The sequence below is a fragment of the Oryzias latipes genome, chromosome 23 (assembly GCF_053564925.1).
Source record: "Oryzias latipes strain Hd-rR chromosome 23, Olatipes_Hd-rR_3.1".
NCBI classification, from domain to species: Eukaryota; Metazoa; Chordata; class Actinopteri; order Beloniformes; family Adrianichthyidae; genus Oryzias; species Oryzias latipes.
Genome location: NC_136259.1, coordinates 7,387,868 through 7,414,524, shown reverse-complemented (window position 1 = coordinate 7,414,524; position 26,657 = coordinate 7,387,868). Strand labels below are relative to the sequence as shown.

Sequence of the window (26,657 nt, the reverse complement as noted above, 5' to 3'; positions counted from 1 at the left end):
CCCTAACTACTAAAAAACTACATAGTAGTGCCATGGATTTTAAAATCAATTCGGACACCATGCTCACTACTTTTTTTTTTTTAAAGGACTCATATGACGTCATCGATTTCACAAAGTAAAAATCGAATTAATATAAGCCTTTTGCGAAGCTCATTTATGAATCCACTGAAGATCAAAACGCTGATATTTTATTAAAAAATACATTCAAATAATCCTCTTGGCAAAAATTGTTCAGACGCAATGCATTGTGGTCTATATTTGCCAATCTAGTAAGCATTGATACACACTGGTTTTCGCAGAGACTACTGGGAAATTTGGTTTTGAAATTGTAGATTCAGACAGCACTACAAAATGGTGAATGTACTATATAGTGCACTAAGTAGTGAGTAGGGAAGGAATGTGGACAGAGCCTTAAAGTTGTTTGTAACTCCTGAACCTCTCAAAAACCCTTTGACATCATTAAACACAGCCAGAATGAAGGTGCTCCGGATTTTAAAGCGCACTGCTGTCGTTTTTTTTAAAAATAATTTGGGGTTTTCAGTTTTTATTCAATAGTTGAAAATATGATTTATCCTTCTCAGTAAACACGGGTGGAAAAGCCAAATCCTACTACCTCCTCTCTGGCTTTTCGCTCCTCCTCCTCCTGCTTCCTCTGCCGTTCCTCCTCCTCCAGAATCTTCCTCCTCTCCTCCCTCTTCCTCTTCAGCTCCTCCAGCTCGGCTTCGGCCTCCTGCTGCTTCTGCCTCATCCTCTCAAACTCCTCGCTTTCGGCGTCGTCGCGCCGGCGCTTCAGCTCCTCCAGTTTGCGCTCGGCTTCCAGGCGGGCGTTCTCGTCCTGCTCGTCGCTGGCGACGGCCTCGGGGGAGCGCACGCTGCCGCGGCTGCCAACAGAAGCACAAACGCACTTGATACCCGGCTGAATGTGCATCAAAAATCAACAATCCTTCCACGGCTCGCGTTACTTCTCAGGTGTCGAGCCCGAGCTTTAAGCATTTTACTGTGGGGTCACCTTTGACACTGAACGGCGCCGGCTCCGCCACAGCTCTTTATATCAAAACAAAAACAACAACTTGTTTGTCTGAAAATCGCAATCAGATATGCTTTCAATCACTTGGCAGAAGCCGCGGGCAACAATTTCATGCTTTGATGCCGGCCGCCGTGACAAACAATGAATGTCAGAGAGAGCGCAGCATCAATGCGTTCCTGTGCAGCATATGCAAGCAGTTTGCATCCATCAGAGCAAAAGAGCCACAACACAGCGGAGCTCTAATATGCTCACCTCGCCAAAAAAAGTAGCAACAGTCTCAGGTGGTACAGAAGAATTTAGAAAGTTACTTTAGAAAAAGAATAATCAGATTATTAATTGTTTTTATGTTGATTTGTGTGCAACTGCAACTTCTAGATCCAGAAATCCGCATTTTTATGTTTTAGCTTAACATTCCTGAGCTTCTAGAATTAAACCTACAAGCTGATAACACATAAATGCAATTTAGAAAAAAGGAGATGCTAAAGTTAGGTATTATCTGACATACAAAATAACTTTTTTTGGTCCTTTCTTTTGTCTGGTTTGAACATGAAACGGGTCTTAAATTTTTCATAAGCCGAGGCCTCAGAGTGAGAATGCCGTTGTTACCTGAGGGTCCTCTCGGGTTTCCGGTGCTGTTTAAGAGCCGCTTCCTCGCACGGCCCGCCATTGTGTTTCCTGGGGTCCTCCCAGGCCACGTCTTCCTCGCTCACCTGTAGTCGTACGCAAAGACAACAATAAAAAGTGAGGGAGGGACGAGGGCATGGTGGGTAGTCTAGTGGGAAGCGTGGAGGATGTGGTGCCAACGTGAGAAAAGCCTCCTCGTGTGGAGCTGTGAGGATGAGTGACAGGTGAGGCTGAGGTGGAAAACCATGCAGACAAAACCCAAAAACCTAAAAACAAACACACACACCTCACGAAAGGAACCACACATCATGGAAGGAAGCTGGGACACCACGGTACAGCAAACAGTGCACACCAAATCAGACAAGTTGATGTGCTTTGATAATTTCAGCATCTTAATAATGTAAAAAAAAATGTATTTTTTAATGTTTGTTGTGTGTGTAATTTTGGGGCTGCAACTTTTTTGTTGTTGACGGTTGTAGAAACAAAATCAATTTTTCATGCTACATTGTTGACATATTCTACAGTGATGCAGAAGTAAAGGTTGCAGGTTTGGGTCACACCTAGCCTACCCATGTGTTGTAGAGTCCTAGGGCAAAACGCTGAGCCTTACATTGTTAACCTGGTTGGATAAAGGGGACTGTGACTAGTTAAGACTTTCGGCCTAAATCCTGAAATAACACGCAATATACCATTTACCATTGTGTCGCGATCTTTATTGTCATTTGGTAAACTGTCCTGGATCCAATTTTATTTTTATTTTTTAAAGCTTCAACCAGGAAGTCAAAGCATCGCATCGTACAGTTTAGTGTGGATTAGCTATTGAAACATAGCTATTATTTAAAAAAAGATTTAAAACTGTTCAGGTTTGAGGAGTTGGACTTCCATAGGCGTGATGATCATGCTGTTGCTGAACTTTGATTACAGCTTGGTCAATGTAGTCTTATCCATAAGAGGTTGCTATGGCTTCAATTGGCCACCGGATTTCACTGTTATCTATTATTGTTCTCGTCGTCTCAAAACTCCAAAAGTTCTAGCTAAATTTAAAAAGTAAAACTGTACAGAGTTTCATACGGTTTCAAGTACAGTGGTCCTTCGTTTATCATTGGAGTTATGATAAAGCCAAACACTAGCTAGCTTATCGAACAACCTACCCATTTTATACACGTTTGTCTGTTGTTTAAACTCTAAAGTTCAAACTTTCGTAGAAAAACTAGTCTAGTTTTAAGGATTGAAAATAAAAATATTTGGCAAAAGTATTACTGTATTTTCAGTACTATAAGTAACTCCGGGGTAAAAGTCACAGCAGCCAAAAAAAGAATAATAAAGAGGGGAAAAAAAATCCTGTTCAAGTCACACTTTAGGGAAAAAAGTGCGATGCTTCTGAACAATTCCGCCAAGCCTGGCGTAGAACTCGGCGGTGCTTCTTCTTCGGCGTTGCTGTCAGTGGCAAATACCGAAACACACATCTACAGTGCCCTCTAGCGGTTGTTAGTGGAAAAATAAACATATGAGCCTTTTTTTTTAAATCCCAAATAAGTCGCACCTGGTTGCATCCCGAAACTATGCAAAACAAGACGCTAATTCTCCTCCGAAAAATACTACAAATAAAAGCTGAATGCATTCTGTACAGGAGACACGCCACGGAGGAGATTGATTGACAGGCTCCACAGCCAATCAGTGTGCAGAACACAGAGAAAATTGTGGAAACTGCGAGATCGCGTTCTAGCAAAGGACCACAGCACTTAGCTTTTGTTTTTCAGTAAATTCGGAATAATTTTAAACATCATTTTACCTTTATTTATACTGTTATTGTTTATCAGATATGTAATTTCTTTTGGATATACTAAAGATAAAATTCAGTTTGAGACGCTTCTTTTTGACAACATTATTTATGCAGCCCTAATTACCATTTTCAGTTGTTTAAACACTGAAATTACCCACAAACACCTTGTGCGCTGTGCATCACACGTCTACTTGGATTTCTTACCGCGTCAGTGATACCTCATTATCCATTGCGTGCAGTATTTCTGACACCTCAAAGTCCTCTTCAGTGTCATTGCTTAGTAACATATTCCTGTTCAGGGTTGAATTATCTACATTACAATCCTCAGATACCTCTTCAGCCTCCCCTGATGCTACTGCATCCTCCTCCTCCTCTGACTTTGCTGACTCGGCCTGATTCAAGCTCTCCCTGACTACAGAGTGAGTGTCTTCTTCAGAGAGGTCCTATGAAAAAGGATTACAGCAGCTCTTTGACGCACAAATCTCTGATTGACTTCTAGATTTTCTGTAGACAGAGTGAAGGACACACAGATAATACCTTGCTTTGCGTTTCGCCTTCTTCAGCTGATTTCTGCAGACACAACATTTGCCCGGACCAGCGGTCAAAAAAAACAAACCCTCAATAGATGGATCAATCGAACGTCCAAGGATGAAGAAGACTAACCTGTTCTCTGAAGATTGACCTTCTCGGTATGACTTCCACCTCAGTCGTTTTTTGCTCCTCTTCTTCCTCCTCTTCCTCGGTAGCTGCCTTTGTGTCCCCTGTCGGCCAGTCCTGCTCCTTCTCCTGTCTGGAGCTGAACGTCTTCTCGTCTTCGTCCATGCTGTCGCGGTAACGCCCCTTGCGCCAGGAGGAAGGCCTCTCCTCCTCCATGTTGTTTTTCTCCAGGGCCACACCTTCGCTGGCCTCCGAGGCGGCCGGGTCCAGCTGCTTCTGCCTCTCCAGCGCCTCCTTCATGCGTCGCTGCCGCCTCTCCTCGCGCTTGGCCATGCGGTCCAGAAGGGCTTGCTCCTCGTCATCCCCGCCGTCTCCATAGGAGCCGCTAACTGACACGTTTTCTGTCACACTAAGAGGAGAGAGGACACAAAGCTCTCATTGTGTGCAGTTGAGTTTTTTCTCTTTGGTAATGAGCAGGAACAGCTGAGGTCAGAGGAGTCGTCAGCTATTAAGACAATGTGGGCATAGAAGGGCACGAAGGATCAAATGAATCAGAGTGACCTCTGATCAAAGTGTACTTTTCAGAGCTATCACCATCTTTGTGTGGGTTTATAGCAGGACATATTCCATCTAAATACGGCAATTCTGTCTGAACAAAGAGAGGAGCTTTAACTCTTTAACACCAGAGCTTTAGCTCCAGTGTTGACGTTCTTTCAACTACTGCGACTCTTCAACTGTTTACACAGCATAAAGGCCCGTACACACCGGGACGAATATTCGCCAGGCGTTATTCGCCAGCGTTCTTCGCCACGTTTTTTGTGTTCACACCCAGGCGATTTTCGCTGACGATGAGCCGAGCGAACATGCAATTTCATTCCCTGACATTAGATGGCGCTTAATGTAAAATAGAAAAACTCCTGTGCACAAGGTGGCGCTGAGCAACTTTACGCTTCTTAAAGTCGCTTTTCACTCAGAAGAAGAGAGCAAGTATTTACACGCTTGTCAGAATCAAACAAAGAAAACATGAATATTTCAAGCACCAGTTGCTCCAACAGTTGCTTGGTTCGGGGATATTTTAGAATGTCCGTCATTATTTCTTCGCGGCAGTGTAGACATTACTTGGAGTATTTCTTCTTTTCTTCTTCGCCGTGACGTATGTGTGCTCAGCAAGACAGTTTTGTGTATGAGCGCCCCCAATTTATGTTTTACTGTAACTTCAGAAGCTCCAGACACGTGTGCAAAAGCGCCATTCTCATTGGTCGTATAGTTTTTGACGCGGCGCGTCAAACCAAAAAAGGCGTTTTTTTCAAAAAGTGACGCTTAAACGCGTGGCGTTTTTTCGCGTCGGTGTGCACACTCACATTGGTGCCCTTTGTTTAGTCACGAGGCGTTAAACGTCGGCGAAATTCGCGGGCGAAATTTAACCAGTTGCGGCAGAATCCGTTGGAATTATGTTAATTCCATTAATGGTCAAAGAGTTACAATAGTAGTTCGGAGAGCGTGTGATTTATTAATGACAAGAGTGTTGGGTAAGGGTATCGCACGACAGCATCACCCGTACGTCATAAGTGAATGCAGTTTACATTGACTTCACAATACAATCACCACACGCATGACGATGATACGTCCCGTTTACTTACATGCACCTGTACAGTTCAACCCCTGTACGGGTGCATGTGAGTAGGGCTTAAGGTCAGTCCAGCAGACCCTAATGAAACAAACGTGGAATACAGATGACATTTGTTTGGTTCAGCTTTAGGGGAACATTGAACATGTCTTATTTACGACAGCTGACTGGTTGTCCAATATATGTACTGATAAGGGAAAATAAAAAGCAACAGAGGCACATCGAGTCCTCTAGCGCAGATGTCGCTAACCTACTTGAGGTCATGGACTGGTTTAATGTCAGTCAATATTTTTATAGACCGGCCTATACGAGGCTAAAGTTGATGTCTGATTTTTTTAGCTTCTGAAAATCTATTTTTCACATTAAAACAGTCCAGCATGTTTAAACTAACCGGTTAGAAACAGTGTGTTACAGGAAGCTGAAAAATAAATATAAATTTGAGAAACACTGGGGGCTTTTGCCCTTGGCATTTCATTCAGATGCGCCCATGGTCAGTAGGAGACCTTCAGCAGCTTCCCATCACAAAACCCCACACAGGTTTTGGTCGCGTCATCTTTCACTGCCACAGAAAGTCCGGTCTGGATCTGCGCTGACCTAGAAGTCTGGCAAACATTAATGTCCTACACAATCGACAAAAGCCAGAGGGAGCATGGTCCTGTCTCAGCATCCTCCCCTCTTCACACAATCCGCTGGTTGTTCGATGAGCTCAGGATGTGTGTCTGAGTTCAACAGAGAGGAAACAGTCACGACCACAAAGCAGCATCTGTGTTCCTGGCTGTTGACTCGGCCCAGCGCTCTCCCCGTAGTCAAGTCGTAACCTTAAAACTGCGGAGAAATCGTTTCTCTTTTGTTACTAAGGCGGTCACTGTGATGGGCAGACATGACATCATGTTTACCCAGAGCTTCATCAAACTAACAAGATCTAGAGTCAACCAAAAACTGCTCTCAATATCTTTGAACATTATTTCTACTGAAGGACCCACTTTAATAAAAATACTGTTTTTTAACATGTTCTTGTAGCACTTTTCTTATGATGGAGGACATGTATAAAAGAATTTAAGAGATTTTGTAGGACTGTTTTTAAGTATTTCTTTATCTAAATTTTTAGAGATTAGGAGCAGACAGCAGTGTGAAAAAGACAGACAGCGGTTTGAAAAAGCTCAGGTTTGCGACGCAACAACTGCCAAAGTCTCCCTTCTCCGCTCCATTCTGATGTAGACAAATCGATTCATTAACGACTTTGTTTTCCTCGTCTGAGCTTCCATCTAGCTCTAAACCGTGTGGTTTGACAGCTCTAATGTGGCTGTGCGGTTTTTGCTTCGCTAATGTTAGCTTGGGCTTGTGAGGTGCTATTAGTGGGAGAGAGCGTAAACAAAGGCATACTTTAAAATAAGTTAGGCTAATTTCCGCACCAACAGTCCCGCTTACAACCTAATAGCGAATTTCTAATAAGCTACTACCGACATGCAGAAAAAATGCCCTAAAAAAGACAGTTTTTAAGCAAAGGCAGTTGTATTTAAAAATAAATAAATATGCATATAATTTTCAATACAAATATATTTCAGTCCTTATTTACGCATTTTTTTGGGTGCCAAAGTGTAGCAAACCAAATGACATTTTATCCTGCTAAAACAGCAGCAACCAGAGCCAGAAAACAGGTTTTAAAATTGTTCCAAAGCAACAGATTTAAAAAAACAAAAAAACTTTTTAACCAAAATGTGTGACCCAACCTAATGTAAAACTTTACTGGTTGGAGGAGCCAAGTTTATTATCTAAAGCACCCTGTTCATATGTGGCCAGGAAGAACAAAGCAGGATCATTAAAAAGGAAAGTTGGCCCCGGAGTGAAAATATGTCCACTCTCCTCTTTTTCTTCCTTTGAGTTGTGTTTAAAAGTCGATCTGTTTTAGTTTGATAAGTCGCACATGTGCAAAAGATAGGCCGGCGGGCCCAGAAACACCAACAGCTGCAGATGGAAATGCCTTGTTTATTGAAAGGTATTTAAATTAACTACAACATACCAGTAGATTTTTTTTATGCAATGTCACCGTAGCATAAGTGAGTGAACAGAGAAGCTCTGATCATGAATTGTTTGGTAGAGCCTAGTGGTTTTTGCCGTTTCTACCGCTTTCTTTTTCAAAACATATCGGGAAGTTAGCTCTTCTCTAATATAATGATAAATAAAAACGGTAAGGTCATCCCTAGACTTTGTCACCTGTGGCTGTTGGTCATGACCAGACTATCTGACTGGCTGGAGGGGTCTTCACTTTCCCTGCTTCTCAGCCTCTCCTGGCGTGCCCTGCGCCTTCTCTCCCGGGCAGCTTCCTCCTCATCATCGTCGTTCTTGGCCATCCTGTAAAGGACAAATACGACAGTGAGCCCAAAGGGGACATTCTATCCTCCCTCTCTCTTCCTGAACAATTAAAGCTCCAAGTGAAAAACTTCAAAGTGGAGGATTCTTTAAATTGAACTGTAATCACCACGGTCACCAAAGCTGATGGATTTGCCTCACTTTCCCCCCCCTCTCTTTTTCCTATCAAGCTGACCTGTCAGCTGTGCAGTAGCCAATACTTCTTATCATGGCTGCAGTTTTCTTGAGGTGATAAAAGTACGGCCGGAACACTGGCTTGGCCGAGGATTAAAGGAAAGCCATGAAACGCTGTTTCTGGTAGGCTGCTTTAATTAGAGGAGGGCTTAACAATCTATGTTAGGAATGTATTATTTACACAACATCAAATGTTGACATAGAATTGACATATTCTGGCTCTTTATTGAAGCAAAACTAATGTCTTCATCAAAAATGGCATAGAATTAGAAGTGATTTTTAGTTGGAACTTATTGGGATTTTTGTGATTTTATTGCTATGATGTTATTTATTTGCCACATTAAGGTAAAATCTGAGTTTACTGTATTGATGACCTTTCATCATATCTGTTTTGATTTTCTTTTGATGCCTGGATGTTTCAGACCAGGTAGAGCAGAAGGTACAACAGGTCATCTCTGCATTTGCCCGTTTAATATTCTTCTATTGCAGATGCAATTTAATTAATTTTCCTGCACAAAAACAGGTCTATGAAGTTTTTGTTTTGATTGTGAGACTTCACTAACAAATATTAGTCTAAAGATTGATTTCTTCTAAATCACTGAGTATTCCTACTGCTCAGGAGTCTGTTGGAAATGAAAGGAAAGTACGTTATTGAAACATGTAATGCAAGTATGTGTTTCTGTGCATTAAGAAGGTGGTAGTGTCGTCCTGTAACCAGTAATCTAAAAACAGATTATAGTGAGAAGTTTTGCTTTGATCCTTTAGTTAACCAATCAAAGGACACCAGGTTTCAATGAGGGCGGAGCATTGGTTCAAACTGGCTTAAACGTGGTAAAGCGAAGAAGCAAATTTTCATTAAAGCAATTTCTCTAGACTTTCTGAACCAAAGGAAACATAAATGACAGTATAAAAGTAATCATGGTTTATTTTATTAAAAAAAAAAATAGTCTTGAAGCACTGATTTTAGCTTTCTTTTAATGTTCTGTTTGTCATCCTAATACTTCCTGATCAAGTAAACAGAACAATAATGGTAGGCCATTTTGAAAAGACAAAAACATCAGATTTTAGCATCAAACATCAATATTTTCAGAACTAACATCTATATCTACCAACTTAAAACAACAAGAATGTGTCTAACTCTTATCAAAAGTTGTGTGTGATAGTAGCAACATCACCATCTGTTGCAGTGAATTTGATTTTAGCTGTCAAATAAGTCTTCAACCACGAGCAGACCTTTGGTTTTGTTCCATCTATGATCAAGAAATGTGAAAGTGTTGATGTATGTTGGAAAAAGTGTTTAAGGTGTGTATTAAAGGGTTTTAGAGGCCTTAACATTTAGAATAAGTGTAAAAAGTAATGTTGACTATTTAGCAGACTTCACCTATTGCAAAATACTTTTAGAATGCAACTCCCAAAATAAACAAAGGACTACTGTACTACATTTGATTGAAAGTAAAAAGTTTAGGTCTTTCTTTGGAGCCTATTGAAAACTTAGGAAACTTTGTATAAGTGCTAGTATACAGAGATGTCTTCAACGTAAAGAAACGACAATGCATTTATAAACAGATGGCAAAAACTGTAGTTTTTTGGTCCTGAAAATGTAAATTCTTTCATCTTCCCGTTGATTTACTATCTACCTGATGTCTGAACTGGGCTGCATGCTTCATCTGCACTGCCCCGCATGACCTTTCCCCTCCCACTGCTCACCACATGCTTAGCTACCTCAGATCACAAGCGCAGCCTTTGAGGTCAACCAGCAAAGCATGCCGCTGCATGTTAATTGCAACACGTGTGGTGGGTTGAGCCGAAAGTGATTCGGTTTATGTGAAGTTTTACGGTGTGTGAACAACAGTTTCTGCTTTGGTTTCCTTCCTCGCGGCTATTAGCGACTCTCATTTTCTGAGGTTGACAGATGTTGTCATAGCAGAGCAGATGCAGTTGCTAACGCCGGAGCCGGAGCCAAGGGATGGTGACATCAACAAGGTCCTGAACTCTACGTTTTTGGAGTTTGTTGAAAAGGTTTGTTTAAAAAAACAGCATAAAGTAGTTTAGACAACAAAACCATGATTTACAGTGAAAATCACAGTTCGCATTTTTTTACTTAAAAAATGTAAAAAATTCTATAAGACAATTAAAATGCATTTACTTGCTTAGGTTTTCTAAAAGTGTGGAGAAATACAAAACTTTTCAGTTTTTAAAAAAATAATACAAATCAACTCAGGTCTGTAGCATCTAAATAATGTGTAACCTTGAATAGTGGTATGACGATACATCTCATCTAGATGTTAGAAAATACTTGTTTGTGTGATTGTTTACGACACATTAGGTGCTTTATGGTGCTATTTTACGTCAAAATGTTCCTCATGAAGTTAACAAAAGACACGGTTGAAGGATTTCAGACTAGAATCATTTGAAATTATTGTCCAGTCAAAACAAACCGAGGAACTTTGAATTTTGAAAACAGACAAAAAAAGTTCTCAGGTGTCTTCTACAGTGATGAAAGTCAGGTAAGGAAAAAATCCCAGAACTTTTCTTTGAGCGATATGGCGGGCACAGAGCGAAATTTTGGAAAAATACGTGGTCTTAGATGCATTCTGGTGCATTCTGGCAGCTAGTTATTCACTTCTTTATCAAGAAACTAAGACTAATTGGAGCATCATGATTTGTCATTCAAACCCCTAGTTTGACTCTCCATTAAGGACTTGCTGGTCCTAAAAAAGAATTTGGAAAATTGCTCAAAGTAACACAATCCTACAATCTACGCTTTTCCTTAAAGCTGCAAAACATACAATTGCTAAAATATAGTAACATCAAAGCCCCAAATGGCAAAAAGAACACCAGTAACTATGATATTCTATGAAAATACCTCAGTTATTTATACATTATTTCTGCTTTAGAAATGACTGATGTACAACATCCACTTGCACTGTTTTCTCAAACTATAATTACATCAAAATATGGGACTATAATACTATATAATATAACTATAATTCTATAACATAATACATCAATTCTTTAACACCAATACTAAGTAATCTGGGAAATATCAAAACAAACATACAAACTAAGCTAAACATTGTAAACATTATTTTTTAAGGGAGTGCGGGTCCAAACCATCAAATACTTATAATTAATGTCAACTATACTGAACTAAATCATGGTAATTAGGAAATACTAATAAGTTAGATAAAGAAATGTATTCAAAATAAAAACTGAAACTCAAAACTAAAATTGAAATTATTTCAAAATGTGGTTTTGAGATTATTTTACACAAAAAAGTATTTGACCTACACTACCTTAAAAATCTTTTTTTTTCCAGCCAAAACCACTTCAATTTGTTTTTTATCGTCTTCTCACAACTGAGGTCGTGACCACGCTCAATAATGACGATGCCTGCCATTATTTTAACACAAATTTGATCGCAAACTCTTCAGATGTGTTTGTGAAAGTTTAGCGTGGGTCCGCCAGTTTTGGTCTCTAGGGAAGCAAGTCACGCTGACCACGTGGTGCAGACAGAGCCAATCAGACCCGTCGACGCATCTGAAAGCAACTAAAACGTCCCGTCATTGGTCAATTAGGCTGGGAAGACGAGAGATGGCCACGACCATAGAGGAAGCGATCTGCGGAGAAATATAGAAAATAAAGCTAAAATTAGCTGATTTCAGACCATTTTTTAATCTGGAAAGCGATTTGTCCGTAGAGATCTGGGGCCTCATTTATAAAACTTTGCGTAGGATTTGCGTCAGAAGTGGCGTACGGATGAAACATAGGATGTGCGTACGCACAGAAATATTCGGAGTTATAAAACCGTGCGCACGCACATCCTACGCATCTTTCTCTTAATAAATCACAACCAATTCTAAATGCTGCGCAGCTTTTGCGGCTTCATGACACGCCTATAGTTGCCCATAAATAGTCCGTGAAACGCCCACAAATGAATAGGTAACGCTTCCTTTTACAGTACAGTACTTACAGTGTACTTAAGTCTGTGGTAAATTCATGGTAAATACCATGAAACATGCAGCGAGTGCAGACCTAAAGGTCAAAGTACTTTATTTGTACTTACCTTGTTCTAACATGTGCTAAGTACCATAAAAGACACCTTTGCACAACATGTAAATACCCAGTAAGAATATTATAAATACCCAGTATGTACCACATAGGTATGAACCAAATAGTACCATATAAATACACAGTAAGTACCATGTAAGTACAGAGTAGACACAAAAAGTACCATGTAAGTACAGAGTAGACACAAAAAGTACCATGTAAGTACCCAGTAAAGTCCCATAGAAAGTACCATGTAAACACACTGTAAGTACCCAGTAAATTCCATAAAAAGTACCATGTAAGTACCCTGAAAGTACCCAGTAGTTACACTATAAGTACCATGTAAATACCAATTAAGTACACTGTAAGTACTGTACTGTAAAAGGAAGCGTTACCAATGAATATTCATTGATTGCGAAACCATGCCTAACACGGAGCGAAAATCAAAAAAACGTAACTTCTCTCAATGTGAAGTAGAAGTTATCGTTGGCGAGGTGGAAAAGAGGAGAATAATGTTGTTTGGAGGGCACAGTGTGGGCATTACTAATGCCAAAAAGGCACGTGAGCGGCAAACGGTGGCAGACGCCTTAAATGCTGTAGCCTCACAACCTCGGACCGTGGCCGAAATAAAAAAGAAAAGGTCGGATATCAAAGTCAAGGCAAAAAAACGTCTAGCGCTGACCCCCCCCCCCCCCCCCCCCCACACACACACACCCGTGTCTGCCATGGGTGTGGGGGGGGGGGGGGGGACACCGGAGCTGACCCCTCCTGATGAGATACTGGCGGCAATAATTGGGGAATCCCTTTTAAGTGGAGTGGTGACTGAGGCGCAGGGGGACACCGACGCGCCAGATGCACGGGGTGACACCCCCCCAAAAGCCCGCAGAGGAAGTCGGAACCGGCTCATAAGCCACTCGTCCTCGTTTGCCAACAAGTCTCCTTGCTGTCTAAAGATACGTTCACTCCGAATTCTTCCATTTGCCACATCTTCTAAGAGCGCAAGATCAGCCATTGTGCGTCATTACGCATTGTGGTGGGGCATTTTATGTCCATCCATTTAATTACATCTGACAAGGCAAGCTACAGATGTCGGTAATAATCGACGTGGAAATGGGAAATTGATCAGCGCAAATGTAATTTCTTGTTGCTTTCTGAATGGTTGAGACATACGCCATACATTGTTTTATCAAAAATAAAACAAACTAAAGGCATATGCATGAATACCATAATTCTGTAGCTTATGAAGAAATGTTTTACTATGAAAACAACTTTCCCTAGTGGACAATTAATGCATCTCTCTCTATCTATCCATCTGTCTGTCTAATTACACCTATATCTGCTCCGCCAGACGGACACATTGACGGGAATATCAGTTTTGTACATTATTTCGTTCTGATAACTGTATTATTTATGAAGATGAATTGCACAACATGCCAATATTGCAGAAAATATTTCACTTTTCTTTTTGCAAATATGTGTTCATTTGAATTTCTGTTGTAATTTTCGTTTGATTTTTTTGTTTGTTTCACTGCTGATCGATCAAACGTGTGTTTGTGTAGTTGTTAATTGTAAGACTTGCTTTGTGAAGTCTTCATGTTATTTCTGAGAGGCAGGATTGTCATTTTCACTTTCACGTGTTTCTTCCATCTGCCGACGGTGTCGCCGTTTCTCATTTCACCCGTTTTTGTGCGTACGCCTGGGTCAGAGCTTGCGTGAAGGACCGCACATTTTCCCGTCAAGTTTGCTTTTTATAAATCTCAACTATTGCGTAGAGAGTGGCGTACGCCTTCTTTTGTGCGTACGCAACGGTTTTAAATGAGGCCCCAGGTCTTTATTTCCCGGAAAGTACGTTCGGTTTGCTCAAAAACCCGGATTTCCGGGAATTCCCGGAAGACTTTCATCACTGCTTCTATTCTACTGGGTTTTAACTCAAGCTATCTTAGAAAAATTGTGGATGTAATATAATTAAAAATGTGTTAAGAGTTGGACTTCAAATCAAATCAGGAAGTGTTCAACAATGGATGATTAATTAATGCTAATTTACAATATATTAATATATTTACATTTAGTTTTTTGATAAGATCACCCTTAAAGAATTCCACAGAGATAAATGTGAGATTCATTCTTAGGTCAATAGAACATGTTTAAATTTAAACATCTTTATATTTAATCTTTAAAATTCCTTCCAAATACTGTTTAAAAGTTTAACGTTGTTTTTTCATTCGCTTTATGAACTTTGTCTTTCTTAAAATGCTGGATAACGTTTGGATCTTATGTGACGTCACATCCAATTATTGTGTGTTGATATTTTATCTTTTTCTGTGTGTGTGTGCATTTTGGAAAAGCAAAACATTTAAAATATAAAAAAAAAAATCATCATTAGTTGTGTTTTACAATGTAAAAGGCTGGACATATATAACTATCTGACAAAGAAAAAAGATGTAGGTAAAAGCAGAAATGTATTTTCTCCATTCTAACCTTTATTCAGAAAGAGGAAGGCAACAACATTTCTAAAACACATCAGTTGTATAACAGCCTCAACTCCCAAAGGATCGTTTCCCACCCTGAAACGGCACCAAATGTCATGAGAAAAAGAGCGACAGCAGCTCAAAACGGGAGGAGTCCAGGACGGCGGTGACGACGACGAGTTTCTCGGGGTTAAATATTTCTCGGTGGGACACGAGAACAAACTCTTAAAAGCTGAATTAGCATTCCTGTCAATCACTGCTCGGGCCGGAGATGCACAACCCAGGCCCTGATTTAATATCCTCTTCCTTACCTTGGCCCCTAAACTCTATCAGCATACTGACAGAAATATGGGCTGAGGTGGAAGCTGGGAGGGGGAGGCAGGAGTAGAGGAGAGGAGCAAGTAAAATGGAGCGCAGGGATGAAAAGGAGAAGCTAAAAATGAAAAATGGGAAAGGAAAGGGCGTGTGCAATAATAGAAAATGGAGTAATCTGTAGATTGGATCACAGTTGACTTTTCCTGCGTGAAATAATGTGTTGCAGTCAAACTAAGTTTGTGTGTTTTTTTGACAGAGCATAACGTGTGCGGAGGAACTATTTCCTGGGGGCAAAGTCAAAATATTTTTAAAATGCCATTAAGTGCTGAGAAATATGCCTTTCTACAAATGTTACGGCTGTAGCTGCATTGGTTTAGGAAACTAAAAACGTGTGCAGATTTTACAGAACTGCAGCGTGAGGCCGATTCAAAAAAACCACTGTCCACACACAGCAGCAGTGAGCTTATTAAGAAGAAGTATGTCCAAATAGTGTCTTTCAGCAAAATATTTCAGAAATGTCAATGAAAACAATGTGGGAAAAGCCCCATAAGAAGCACTCCTTCACCTCCCCACGTCAAGAGAGGGACAAAAACAGGAGGGAGGGAGGAAGGGATTGGAAGAGAGGAGCTGCAATGAACAGAGAGAAAAGTGGATGAAGGGATGTGGGTGTGGGCTCGAAATGCAGAGCCATTCCCACGCTGGCCTCTCTGGGCTATTTCTCTTCGTAATGCCGGCCCATGGGACCTTCGCCTATCCCGTCTGCCCCTCTCGCTCGCCCAGGGGATTCTCCGAGGATGCAAAGCATTTGCTTGCACTCATTATCCCCGTCTACCATCTTTCTCGTCTCTACAAATGTGCAAGATACTACCAGATGCACATAAAACATGCTAATACTCTGAGCTAGCAGTTGGGCAGACACTGTCTCTAAACTCTATATCATTCTGACTGCATGCAAGTGTCTCTTCCTGTTGGAACCAAAGGTCGAGGGTGCGGGCCCAAGTATGGAGCGATCCGCTCAGGCAGGGCAAGGACCGTTTGACGGGCTCCTTCACAGGGGATGGGTGTCATTTCCTCAGCACCTCCTAGTCCCTCAGGAGCAGGGCCAGCAGTTGGAAAGGGAGGAGAGAAACGGGAGGATGTGGAGAGAAAGAAAGTACTTAATGTGGAGGAGAAAAAAAAGGATCACGATGCAGGAAAAGAGCCGGAGAGCGAAGCTGTACACACCAGGCACACGGGCATTCTTAAACGTGCTTTCAGCGTGCGGTGTTCACACAGGACTGATGCTGCCCGATACAAACGTATGCCCCTACAGTTGGAAGAAGCTTGCTGCATAATTTTGAAGCGGTGCAAATTTCGTGAATCTTTCTTTCACAGCTCTATTCCAGTATATGAAAGACCTGGTGTAATATAATTAAAATGTAATTATTAATTTCTCCTTCATGATCGCTTTTCGAACGGATGGCACTTCCGTGCTTTGAAAAGGAAGTTACCCATTCGTCATTACAGAATCCAAGTTCCTGATTGGTCAAAGTTCAACTAGTTTAACTTTCAGTGCGCATTCAATTGACGTGAGTTTTGTACCTAGAGCCCCAAAACGAACTTAAAAACTTGTGTAGCAACACGTGAACGTGACAGATTACAGAGAATACTGTAATGTGGAAGCATACCAAGACCACCACTTGAAACTTTTAGACTTGTTTGGTAAAGACCCCAGTACTCATGAATGTCATTGCAAGTATGGCAAGAGGAAGAGTCCATTCCTTATTAAAAAAAAGCATTTCTATCTACACTGCATACCACTGCTACAACATATGGCTAACTTTAGCTGTTTGAAAGTTGACTGGGAAAAATTCCACGTCCATGGGTTCTGTTTGGATACATTCCTATCTGACTTTGATTTACTAAAAGAAACATGCTGCAGCATCGATGAGCAGCATTGGCTGAAGGGAGAGGAGCGCTAGGAGGCTGGGAGAAAACTTTGAGAGCGAGAACCAATCCGATGTGAGTGGAAGCCTCTTGCATGCTCTTTCCATGTCGACCGCAATCGTCTCGCGCCATTATCTTGGGCTGATTTAAGGCAAGCACATCGCGGTATTTGAGGTAAAGATTTCATCGCCTGATTGGGATCACCCTCTGTGCATTTACAGAAAACACAACAGCACACTTGTGCAGGCAATGCAAAGAACACTGCAGGAGAATGAAACAAAAGGTGCACACAGAAAATCAGTCACAGCATGCAGCAAACAGCCCATGCAGACTTTGCCAGTAAACACAAAAAAATGACAGCTTTTTGCCATTTCTACAGCCCCCTGTTCTCCTTTCTCTCTCATTCATTCTCTCCTATTAGTTACAGTTGGATGCAAGCAACCCAACGAGAAAACACAGTTTTTATAGCTTAATGAATAGTGGTATGTAAATATTGACTGTTCCAGTGCATTGTCAGTAATGGAAACAATCTAAAGATGCAAAATACACAAGATTTAAATGTCAAAACAAGAAAAAAACACGACATCTAAGTCTTTGCTGTATCGCCCCATCTGCCATCACTCATGTCTTTTGTCAAATTTCTGCCCAAGTCTGTCATTTCTGTTTAAATAAAATAAATACACAAATAATTCCAACAGAAAAAAGTTAATACTACTGTTAGAGACCCACTCTTTTTTGGTGTTAGTAACGTGTTCCTGTGATACTGGATATATAAAGGAAAATCCATTTTAAAACTGCATTTGTAGAATTTTTTTTTATTATTCAAATTGTTGTGAATCGGAGAAGACACATGGACGTTGTGTTTTAGGATGTTCTGGTAGAAGTCATGTTTAGAGCCAGACCATGACACCAACACCCCCATTTTTGACAGTTTGTATGCTATTTTTGTACTTTTCTGAACATCCTAAAACTGTGAAGGAAACAGAATACTATAAAAAAAAGTTCTGGACATAATTTCAATTTTCTTTGTGAAGGTTGTAGTCACATGCACTTGTACAGGGTTTGACCCATACGGATGTGGCAGGTTTTTGAGGGTTGTATAGAGAAGCAGACGAATCTCAAGGGAAGCACAGGTGTGTCTTGCAGTTGCCTTAAAGTTTATTGAAAATTGAGCATATGATTGTTGTGCGTTTGGTTAGTGCATCGTGAAGTAATTGCTAGGCTAATGTAAGTTGTAGGCGCGTCTGAAGTAAATGTGACGTCGTTGGATGCTGCCTTTAAGACAGACTCTAGTCGTTAGTAAAGCATAAACTCTCAATTGTCCTGACAGATAGATATAGGGTGAAGAATGAGCAAACCTACAACCGATGGGAACTACATGTGAGGCATGCAGTTCTTCATATAGGTTGTGGGTTCTATTAGGGATTCACTTGGAGTAATCCTAATCCAGCGGCCACTTAGAAAAAGGTTTACCTGATAATGACATCTTCATGTGGGTCTCTGGATTTTAAAAGTCGTAGAAATTGCTTTGCAAACCTTTATAACCTGTTCTTGATGTTGGCAAGACGGTAGTGCTCGGTGTTCCTTTTTGAAGACCCTTTATTGTTCTCGACTTTGTCAGACAGCTTCTATTCGAGTGATTTGTCTACTCAACAGGTCTGGCAGTAATCAAGCCTGGGTTTAAAAGAGACAAATTGAACTCATTCTTCCAAAAAAAATGTACTTAATCACAGTTCATTCATAATTTAGTAAGAGGGGACCAAGTACTTTTTCACAAACGTCTGGCAGGCTCGGGCAGCTCTTTTCCCTTAATAAATGAGTTTAGAAAATCTTTTCAGGAACGACTTAAACATGCCATCCAAGTAACACAATCCTGCCTTACAGCTGGAACATATGAGCTCAGGTGTCATGCTTGAGAAGCTGTGGCTCAGACAAAAACACAGAGCACACATATAATTCTAGGCCTCGTGGGTCGGTGTGTCTGTATGATTTCCAGATAGACTTGCCCTACTCATGGCTGATTACCTGGTTCAGGTGTGTCCAGCCAATCAGAACGTGCCAGAGCAGGGTATGTTGGAAAACATGCAGGAATGCGGCCCTCAGTGCCCACCTCTGGTGTAGTCTGTAGTCTAGAGCAGTGGCTTTAGACTACAGACCATGGACCGGTTTAATGCGAGACAATATTTTCACAGACCGAGTAATATCAATCAGTTTCCAGTTTATATAAAAAAAAACGATTTTTCACGTTAAAATTCTTACAAGAAATTTTGTTTAAAAATAAAACATTTGTATTTCTTTTTCTTGCAGATGACGAGGATTCGGTGAAGTAAAAGGTTGACTTGTAGAAGTTGTTTCTGATTTGTAAGGATTTTTTATTTCTCCATAGGATGCCAATATAACATTGAGAACTCAACTCAGGCTCAGATTATCTTTCAGAGCAAAAAGATTTTTCTTTTTTTGCATAAATCCCAAATCGTTGTGTATTTATTTTTAGCAGGAACATTTTTATTATGCTAAAGTTTCCTAACACCTGCCTGCCTAATTCACCTTAATCTCACTTCTATACGTTTCCTCGGATCACAAACCTCTACAGCAGCTCGGCAACTTTATTAGTTTGAATCTTTATTCTATGGAATTTACTTGAGGCTGGTTTACACCATTACTTTGTGATGAAGATGAAGACGTCAAAGTGGATGCTAACAACCGGATGCTAAGTTTAGCTGCGACCGACTATGGAGGTGTGATGGATAATTGAAGCAAAAATAAAATGAGTCGTAAAGCTGGTATTTTTCAGATATAATGGTAAGAGTCAATCCACCTTGTCTGAATCTTTATTAGTTACGTTCTGTGAAACATTCAAGAATAAGTCGCAGACTGGAGCGGCTTCTGGTACGTGAGAACAACTGTCTCAATCAATCCATACGTCGAGGAAGACTCCTGGTTTTGTCTGTAAACAGCAACTTTATTTTTCTTTGAATTCGACAACCCTTTTTCGGGGTCTTAACTGGCTCTTCTCACGCCAAAGAAACTTTCCAAATACGTTGTTGTTTTTTTTTTTTATTAGCTTCTTAGCTTTGGGCTACTAACTTAGCAATACAAGGAGCTGCTAAAAGTCACGTGACGTGATGTGTTTAAACAGAATCCAGTAGATTTCCAAAATAAAACTGCCTTCACTATCAGAAAATAAACAAAACGGAAATAATCAAAGTTAATGTATGTTTTTTTTTCTGTGTGCAGCCTGGTACCAAGTGGCCCACAGACCAGAATCGCTCCGCGGCCTGGGCTTGGAGACATCTGGTCTACAGTGTACAAGCCGATTAGTTGTAGGGGTTTGATGGGACGTTTTTCAAGTGACGTGTGTTGTTCTTCATGTTTGTCTCTTATCTGCAATAATAGGTCTTTGCAGAGAGAGCAACTTGACAAGTCAAAGTTTATTGACAATAACTCTAAATAAAACTAAATTTTTTACCTCATTATGTTGAGGCATGGAATGTATGACTGTCAGGCTGCCGATGATGCTACTCATAATGCTCCAACAGTCCATCAAGTGGTGCGGCTTCACAGTTTACCTAAGTTCTATTAAACATTTTGACAGATTTTGAGCTCCGTGTATCACAGAAAATTGGTTCCAGCTCAGTAAAAACAACCAGAATTCAAATATAAGGCACACCATTGATTTTTTTGTAAATGAAATAATTTTTAATGCTCCGAATCGTTTGAAAAACAGCCAGTCCTTCACTCGACAAACTAAGCCATCCAGCTATTATGATGCAATGTTGTAATTTACTAAATATTTAACAGGCAAAACAAAACTGAGTGATCAAATCAGCTAAAACCAGTTGAAAAACTAACAGGAAGGCAAAAAAAGTCAGTGTTTTGGCTAGTTAATTCTAGCGCAGCATCGTCAGCAACAAATGTTTTCCAGATAGTTTACAAAACATTATATTGCAAATGAATGCAAAAAAAATATCTCAAAGAATTGCTCTTTGAAACTTTTACATTTGATCAATTTATCCAACAAGTTAGCAAGAGTCATGTTAACGAAAGAGCTGTATAAGCTAGTTAAATTAGTTAAGATCTGACCCCTAGTGGCTAAAACAATCACTGCAAGAAAATTAATTTTATCCTGATACATAATTTGATTTTTGATTTGATTTGAAATGGTTTATTTCAAGCAATCAAATAAGAATAATACACAAAAACAATAGAATCATCATTTATACATTCATACAATGACGAATCACAAAATACATGCTACAATATAGCTTTTAAAGAAGTAATTTAAGCCATAACTACTTATTATATTAATGTAGAGGTTTATGTTGCTTTAACCTTCAACATACTTTTTATTGAATTCAACAAAGTGGAGATTTTCTTTATTTGTGTGTTTTTCTCCTTCACAGGAAAAGCATTTTTCACAGCAAAAGGCTTCGGTTTTCCGTAACGAATGCAACTCACATATTCTTTGTGACCAAAAACGAGTTATCAGACAAAAACATCGATCTGTGCATTCAGCAGGGGTCAGACCGATGTCAGCTTGTTTTTCACGATCGAGAACATAACTGGCTCTCTCATAAAAGGATTCACAGAGGCAGGTGACTTTGAAGAGTTATCTGCATTCGAGTCAGACTCATCCTTAATTTAAAATTGTGTACTACAGCTAAAACGACTTTGTGTGGAAAAACTGCAGTTTATATCAACACTTCACTGTCATACTTCTTTTCAGGTCCCAACAAAAAAATTATTTCAAACATTTTTGATGAGTCCAATTGCAGGGTTACAACTCATTCAATTAGCTAAAACGAACTTTAATCCCTTTTTTTCCCTGTAAACCAAGGAGGGTTAAAAGGCTACATTATGGGGGCAGGGTGGGTTGGAAAATGGTAAGTTTTATGGAGTGATTAAAGGACATCATGTTAGATTCCTTATCAACCCCTTTGTTCCTTTTGCTTGCGTTAGGAAAGCCAACATTTGTGTTGTGGCGTTTTAAAAAGGACCTGCTCCTTCTTTCCTCCTTCCCCCGTCAGAGCAGGATCTTCAGGGGAGGTGTGCTGAGCATCAACGGAGCGAAGCTTCATTACGTCGCGCAGGCTGTGCTGCAGTGTTTAAACAACCTCAAACGGTAAATGGCAGCAAAGCCTCTTCCTCAGGTGAGTTTTAAAACCCCACTGAGGAGTGACCTTTTTAAATTCTGCTTTGCCAGAGAATTAGCTGTGGAGCTGGAGGGCTAATCTGCACATCTCGAATGGGAGGAAACACTGAGCGGGTCCTACCGTTCTGCTTCCAGGCGCATCTCCTCACGCTTCTGCCTCCTCAGCTCCCGGCGACGCTCAAAGTCCATTTCCTCCATGATTGTTCCCTGTGGAGTTGACATTACCAGTCTGTCATTAGCATTATCGTCCTAAATTCATTTACCATACCTTACATGACACGTCGGTTGCATTTCCAGCTAAGGAAATCCCAGTTGTTGATATGTGAGGATTAAAAAAAGCATAGCATCAAACCTATTCAAGACTTGTGAAATTATACAATTGCCCTATTCTCCATTTTGTCTGTGCTAAAATGCCATTTGTTAGATAAATCAAGGAAGTCTGGAAGGATTGATTGTGGAAGTGAAATGTTTTGCACTGTTTGTGCGTTTCCTTTTCTTCGCACCAGGTCTGTGTAGTTCGCATTAAGAAGTTTCCTTAAATACATTTTGGTTGGCGAATGTAGGAGTGTAAAACAAATACTCTAGCCAAATATACACAGATGCTTCTTAGACGCCCCCCTTTAGGACTCCCAAGAAATTGAGCTCAGTCCAGTTCTCATATACAGTCAATGGGTTTGGATCAAATTTGTGTATGAGATCTAGGGGGCTGGTTTGGACTAAACAAGAAAAGCGAACCCTAGCGGTAGGTCACTTAAGGTCATTTCAGACAAGGTTAGTCTACAGTTCTGAAAGAAAAGTAGTTTGACAAGTTCTCCGGCTGTTATGGATTGATAAACACAGTTACCACTGACATTTTGGATGCCCTTATTTATACTCTACAAAGCTGCCGTTTTAACTGTATACAGCTGTCCTGTGATTTCTATGTCTCGCTGTTTCTGGGATTTCTTTCAATACAATTATCCCTTGTGCTATCTCAGATGACCCCATCCTTACATTGACGTGTTATTCCTACCATGACAAAGGTGGATAAAGGTGGAAAGATTTCATGCAATCCATGGACACCAGTGAAGATCACAAATCATTGAAGAAAAAAGGTTCAGCGCACTGTCTAGTGGGTCTAGATGACCCAACTCCCAATGTTAAAGTGCCCAGGATAGCACAAGGGTTACGCATGCTTATTTTTTAGAGCCGTGTACTGCATCCTGGATGGACTGTTGACCTTGTCCATCATTCTCCTTTGTGCCATGTCTCCTATATCCATTCAACTTCCATAATCTACATAAACCTTCGATTGCAATCAGATCTTTGTTATCATTCTTTAATACTGGACTTATTTTTCTATAAAAAAGGTTGGAACTTTGAAAGTTAAAAGACAGAAAAGCGCAAAAACGTTCATGTCTGAAAAAATGTTATGAAGTGTGTAGTGAGAGATTAAAACAGCTGTAATCCCACTTTGCGAATTTCACTTATCGTGGGCTATTTTTAGAATGAAACCCCCTGCGATAATTGAGGGACTGTTATAATGCATTTATGTTGTGTGTTGTTTAACCATACTAATGTCAATTGACAGGACTTTCTTAAAGTAAAAGCAGTCAAAGACTGTGTTTCTACACTTCCCTAATTCAGAGGATTTTTTTTTTATTCCACCACATTAACTATAGGTTCAAGCTAACACCTGATTGGCTACTCAGAAAGCCTTTATTTAGATGGGTGTTTTTTTGGACAGCAGTAACAGGAAATGTAGGGTTCAGTACCAAGACACCAAGACATCAGCACTCAGTTTTATTTTAATTCTGGCAAACATCCTTCCAGTTAGCTTAAAAAAAAGGGCACATTTATGCCATTGTAATGTCAATGGAGGGGGGGTAAAATCAAAGAAACTGAAATAGAAATGACATCATTTGCAACTTTGAGACCAAAAAATAAAAGACCAGGTCAGAACCCAAAAAAGAAGAGGACAAAAAGAGAGATGAGAGGGGATTTGTATAACAGGATGTTAACACCATCAGCTAAAAACAACTAACAAAAATGAGTCAGACAGTAAGGCCTTAGACCACCCAGGGGCTGGTGAGCTTCCCTTCGTTTAGCATCCAGTAAACACTGAACTGAAGCAAACAACCGGCAAAATGTTTACACGGAACCCACCAGTAATTCCAAATGCTAAAAAAGGAACGCATACTATACAACCTGATATTTTCTTCTGAGATTCTGGCACTACAAAAAAACCCAACATTTTAAGACATACCTGGAATCAGCTTAAGGAAATGCGGGTTTTTCTTCATACCAGTCCGGCGTCTCAACAAGGCAAAAAAACACTCAATTCAACAGTTTGTGGTTGTAGTCTCCCAGAGCTGGCCTCAGAAAAAAAAGCCAAATGCTTGCTTATTTTCCCCTCCTGCTAATTCTTTTTTTGGTCCCTCCCTCGATCTCTTTGTGACCTCCTTCCCTTTTATTCCACGCCCTCATAGCCCCTCCCTCATCCCTTCACTCCATCCTGTCTCTCCCCATCTCTTCGGCTAACTTTTCCTGTCTTGTTTACTGACCTGTCAGTGCTCGGCTGTATTGGTTTTTTGGGCTCACGGCTTCCCGTTTGCAGTGAGTGTTCTCCCCCTGTCTCTTTGTAGACCCGACGCAGGTTACGCTTGCAGATAGAGCATGCGTGTGCATATTTACAGCCTTTACCAAGCGCACGAGGGGTGGAAAAACACATATGTATGCAAACACGTGAGAGAGACGTTCAAGAAGAAAACAGGGCTGCAGGGGAAACTTTCCAAGCCTCGTCATTTGGGAAAGCGGCTGGGAGGCAAATGGCACTTGAATGTGGGGCTACTCATACAACTGTAATTAAAAAGAAATGAGAGCAATAACGAGAACCGACAGGGCCTCCAAAAATCACCAGTCTAATCACATACTTCCTATAACCAAAGATGCCAGGGGAGACAAACTTATTAGGAGCACAAGCATGCAAGCACATAAATGTACGGCTTTTGTTGCATTTATTTGTGTGCATGATTTATTCTTCTAAAAACTGATTCCTACTTGGTACAGTTTCTTAAACTGGGATGGCTCGGGATTATTTGCAATTCCTCGACTCCCTAAAAGTCTATTCCCACTTTACAATGAAGGATGAGTGCTTCAGCAAAGACGCCACAGTTTGACTCTGTTAAGTAATCTTTATGGTTAACCATTAACCAATAAATGGGAAGAAAATGTCTAACATGAACTGTGTGTTTAATGTTTTTACCTTTGTGGCCTATTTTCTAGAACAATAGTATAGTTTGTTTTGTTCTTCTTAATAGCCAATAGTGACGCAACAACTTTACAATCAACTGACCTGGAGTGCTTTCAACAAATGTTAAAAAGGATGCACCACTGAAAAAAAAAACAGTTATACTAGAAGCTAAAAAAAATCTGAAACAATTTTGAAAAACTCCTGAATTATCTAATATTTGGTGTTTGGTTTTATTTGGATATTGCTTTTTTTCCAAGACAAACATATTCTAATTATTAATGATATTTTAATTATCCCTATGGAAGCAACAGTTCACTTTCCCTACAATTTGGTTTAAACCTTAATTTTTGGGTCAGGGTTTTATTTTGGTGTGATTAATCATTTGTGTTTTTCAAAACAACAAAAAAAGAAAACATTTGCTAATAACCAAGTAATAATGATAATAATTATAGTTATAATTATTATAATTATAATAATAATTCAGTGTGTTGTCTTATGCGAAACCTGGTGTATTGTCATAAAAGAATACAACACATATTAAATTGAGAAAAAAATGTTTGAAACTTTCAATGTGCATACTGGTTTGCAGTAGGGATGCATTGGTTCAATGGTTCAATTTTGCAACATATGGTGTTTTTAAACCAAGAATTGTGGCATCCCTTGTAATCCCACACCCATCCACTCCCCCCATTATGACACTTTTATCTGTAAAAGTACAGTTGGTGAAATCGCTAATTCTTGGCCTGAACATTATTTGGTCTAAGTAGTTATTTTAAAAGAAAAAAACCTTGATAATATGCTCACAGTTACTTAGATTCCACCACCTAATGTTGTCATCAAACTCCCACAAAGTTGTGAAATAAAATCGGCAAAATAAATAGAACCCCGAGGCAACTATTTTTAGATTTTGTAAAATGTTCCTAATGCAATTCTGCAACTCTATGGAAAGACTGGCTAAATACTCCTTTCCTCTCAAAGTCTTAACCTTAATGCAAACACACTAATCTACACATTATGGTTACAAACACATACCAGAACTCCTTCCATTTAACCTCTTATTTCGGTGGAGGGGACTTGAAAAAGCCAACAAATGACTTTTCATATGGCAATTAAACACAACTACTCCTCCAGACGTGTGTTTGTGTACGCAGCCACTGTTTTGGGTAATGAGTGAGACAGAATTAATGTGAGGATGAACGAGGAAAAACTCATTTACAGCTAATTATATGCTTGCCGGCTGCGTGGTTGGCAA

At 40.1% G+C, this 26,657-nt stretch overlaps 1 protein-coding gene across 11 annotated transcripts in view; it reads right to left on the bottom strand.

Annotated features, from left to right (window-relative positions):
- Positions 1–26,657, bottom strand: part of cald1a (caldesmon 1a) — an 81,109-nt gene that overhangs the window by 18,940 nt on the left and 35,512 nt on the right. For 2 of the 11 annotated variants that reach the window (XR_013653450.1, XM_078941519.1), the window contains exons 2-8: positions 22,295–22,380; positions 7,933–8,070; positions 4,098–4,500; positions 3,972–4,004; positions 3,653–3,877; positions 1,634–1,737; positions 614–881 (exon numbers count right to left, since the gene is read on the bottom strand). Coding sequence is in view for 7 of the 11 variants with exons in the window: in XM_078941519.1 (XP_078797645.1) it covers positions 614–881; positions 1,634–1,737; positions 3,653–3,877; positions 3,972–4,004; positions 4,098–4,500; positions 7,933–8,070; positions 22,295–22,371 (1,248 nt within the window). In the remaining 4 variants the exon portion in view is untranslated. Of the gene's footprint in view, positions 1–613; positions 882–1,633; positions 1,738–3,652; positions 3,878–3,971; positions 4,005–4,097; positions 4,501–7,932; positions 8,071–22,294; positions 22,381–24,418; positions 24,559–26,657 lie in introns of those variants that run through there. The other 9 variants (XR_002293119.3, XM_020714283.3, XR_013653452.1 and 6 more) reach the window with 7 other exon arrangements.